This window comes from Otolemur garnettii, unplaced genomic scaffold, assembly GCF_000181295.1.
Source record: "Otolemur garnettii isolate 467f Iridium unplaced genomic scaffold, OtoGar3 scaffold00147, whole genome shotgun sequence".
Classification (NCBI taxonomy): domain Eukaryota; kingdom Metazoa; phylum Chordata; class Mammalia; order Primates; family Galagidae; genus Otolemur; species Otolemur garnettii.
In genome coordinates, this window is record NW_003852542.1 from 2,377,522 (window position 1) to 2,379,430 (window position 1,909).

At 40.4% G+C, this 1,909-nt stretch overlaps 1 protein-coding gene across 1 annotated transcript in view; it reads left to right on the forward strand.

The window, feature by feature from the left end:
• The window catches only part of ST3GAL5 (ST3 beta-galactoside alpha-2,3-sialyltransferase 5), a 121,722-nt gene that overhangs the window by 108,729 nt on the left and 11,084 nt on the right, over positions 1-1,909 (forward strand). Inside the window, exon 4 of the mRNA XM_023518785.1 lies at positions 801-1,144. Coding sequence (XP_023374553.1) covers positions 801-1,144 — 344 coding nt within the window. The remainder of the gene's footprint in view (positions 1-800; positions 1,145-1,909) is intronic.

The window sequence follows — 1,909 nt, forward strand, 5'->3', positions numbered from 1 at the left end:
GGTTTGAACCCGCCATCCTCAGTATGTGGAACCGGCGCCCTACTCACTGAGCAACAGGTGCCACCCAAGCCTACTTCTTATTCTGCAGGATGGGATCCCCCATATGAAACCTTCTTTTTATTCTGGTAAAAAAAAAAACAAACCTAAAATTTACCATCATAATTATTTTTAAATATGCAGTCTGCGGCGTTAAGTATATTTACATTGTTGTGGAACAAATTTCTAGAACTATTCCATCTTGCAAGACTAAAATTCTGTTCCCAATAAAGAACAACTCCCCCTTTCCCTTCGCCTCAGCTCCTGGTGACCACCATTCTACTTCCTGTCTTTTTTTTAATTCGACCACTTTAGATACCTTATATAAATAAAGTCATATAGTATTTGTCTTTTTTGTGACTGGTTTATTTCACTTAGCATAATGTCTTCAAAGTTCTTCCATGCTGTAGCATGTGTCAGAATTTGATGAATCATGAAATCATAAATACTTCAGAGTACATTTTTTTACCCCAGATTTATTTGAACACTGTTGGGCCAGGGGCAGGAGGTGGGAGTCCTCCCTGCTTTACTTGTGCAATGAAATAAATACCCTATTGAGTTTATCTCTCTGTCACGTGATCTTCCTACTTTGGTTCTTCAAGTTTCTGAGCCTAAATTAACCCTAACAAGCAAATGTTCTGTGTTAAAGAAAGTACTCAACAAGGGAGCTATGTCAGACATTGTAAAACAAAATATCCTCTTTAAGAGTATATTTTTAATGCTGGAGAGTTTTTAACACTCAGGTTGATGTGATTTCATTCCAGAGAGCTCAGAAATATGCTCAACAAGTTTTGCAAAAGGACTGTCGGCCCAAGTTTGCGAAAACATCAATGGCACGGTTGTTTGAGCACAGGTATAGCCCGGACTTACAGCCTTTTGTGCAGAAGGCCCCCAAAGCAAGTGAAGCTAAGGACAAGTATGATCCTCCTTTTGGATTCCGGAAGTTGTCCAGTGAAGTTCAGTCCCTTTTGGAATTGTTGCCTGAGCGTGACTTTCCAGAACACTTGAAAGCCAAGAGCTGTCGGCGTTGTGTGGTTATTGGCAGCGGTGGGATACTACACGGACTAGAACTGGGCTATGCCCTGAACCGGTTCGATGTTGTGATCAGGTACATTGCTTTTAAAACCAACCTTTCTCCTCTAGAGCTAAGTTTACTACCCTTGGTCAGTGCAGCTCCCTGACCTGAGGGAGGGAGACAGGATGCCCTTCATGGTCCTTTCCCTTCCTCAAGGGACTTACTGTTAGAGAAGTTGAAACAAAAACACAAAATGATTGGATGTTGAAACAAAAACACACAGTGTGGATGTGCCACACTGACCTTAACTTTGAGGAGCAGGCTGTGGACAGCGGTAAGTGGCAGAACCTTTTAAGAGAAGATGAGATTTGGAAAAATGGCTAGAGGACAGAGTAGGAGACCTGAGTCGGGGGGAGCCCTGGCTTCTGGGGCAGGGGCTGGGGGTGGTGGGCTATGGGAGGCCATGCCCCTGGGACACAGAAGAGGTTGAACTCACCATGACAGGCAATAAACAATCATCCTAGATTCTTTTTGGTTTACCCATTTAAAAATGTATTTTTCTGATTGTAAAAAGTAAAATATGTTCATTACTGAAAATTGGAAAAATACAGAAAATATATAAGGAAGAACATGACCACTCATTTCAGTACAGATAACCACTATGAGTTTGCTGTGTCTTTTACGTTTGCTCTATACACATACTTACGAATGCATTTACAGTTTTATAAGATATTTTGCTTTTTTAACTTAATATCATGAATACTTGCCGAGATCATTAAATATTCTTAAAAAACTAACTTAGCAAGTGCTTAATATTCTTTTGTGTGGAGAGCATTTTGTAGGTTATTTCATCATTCT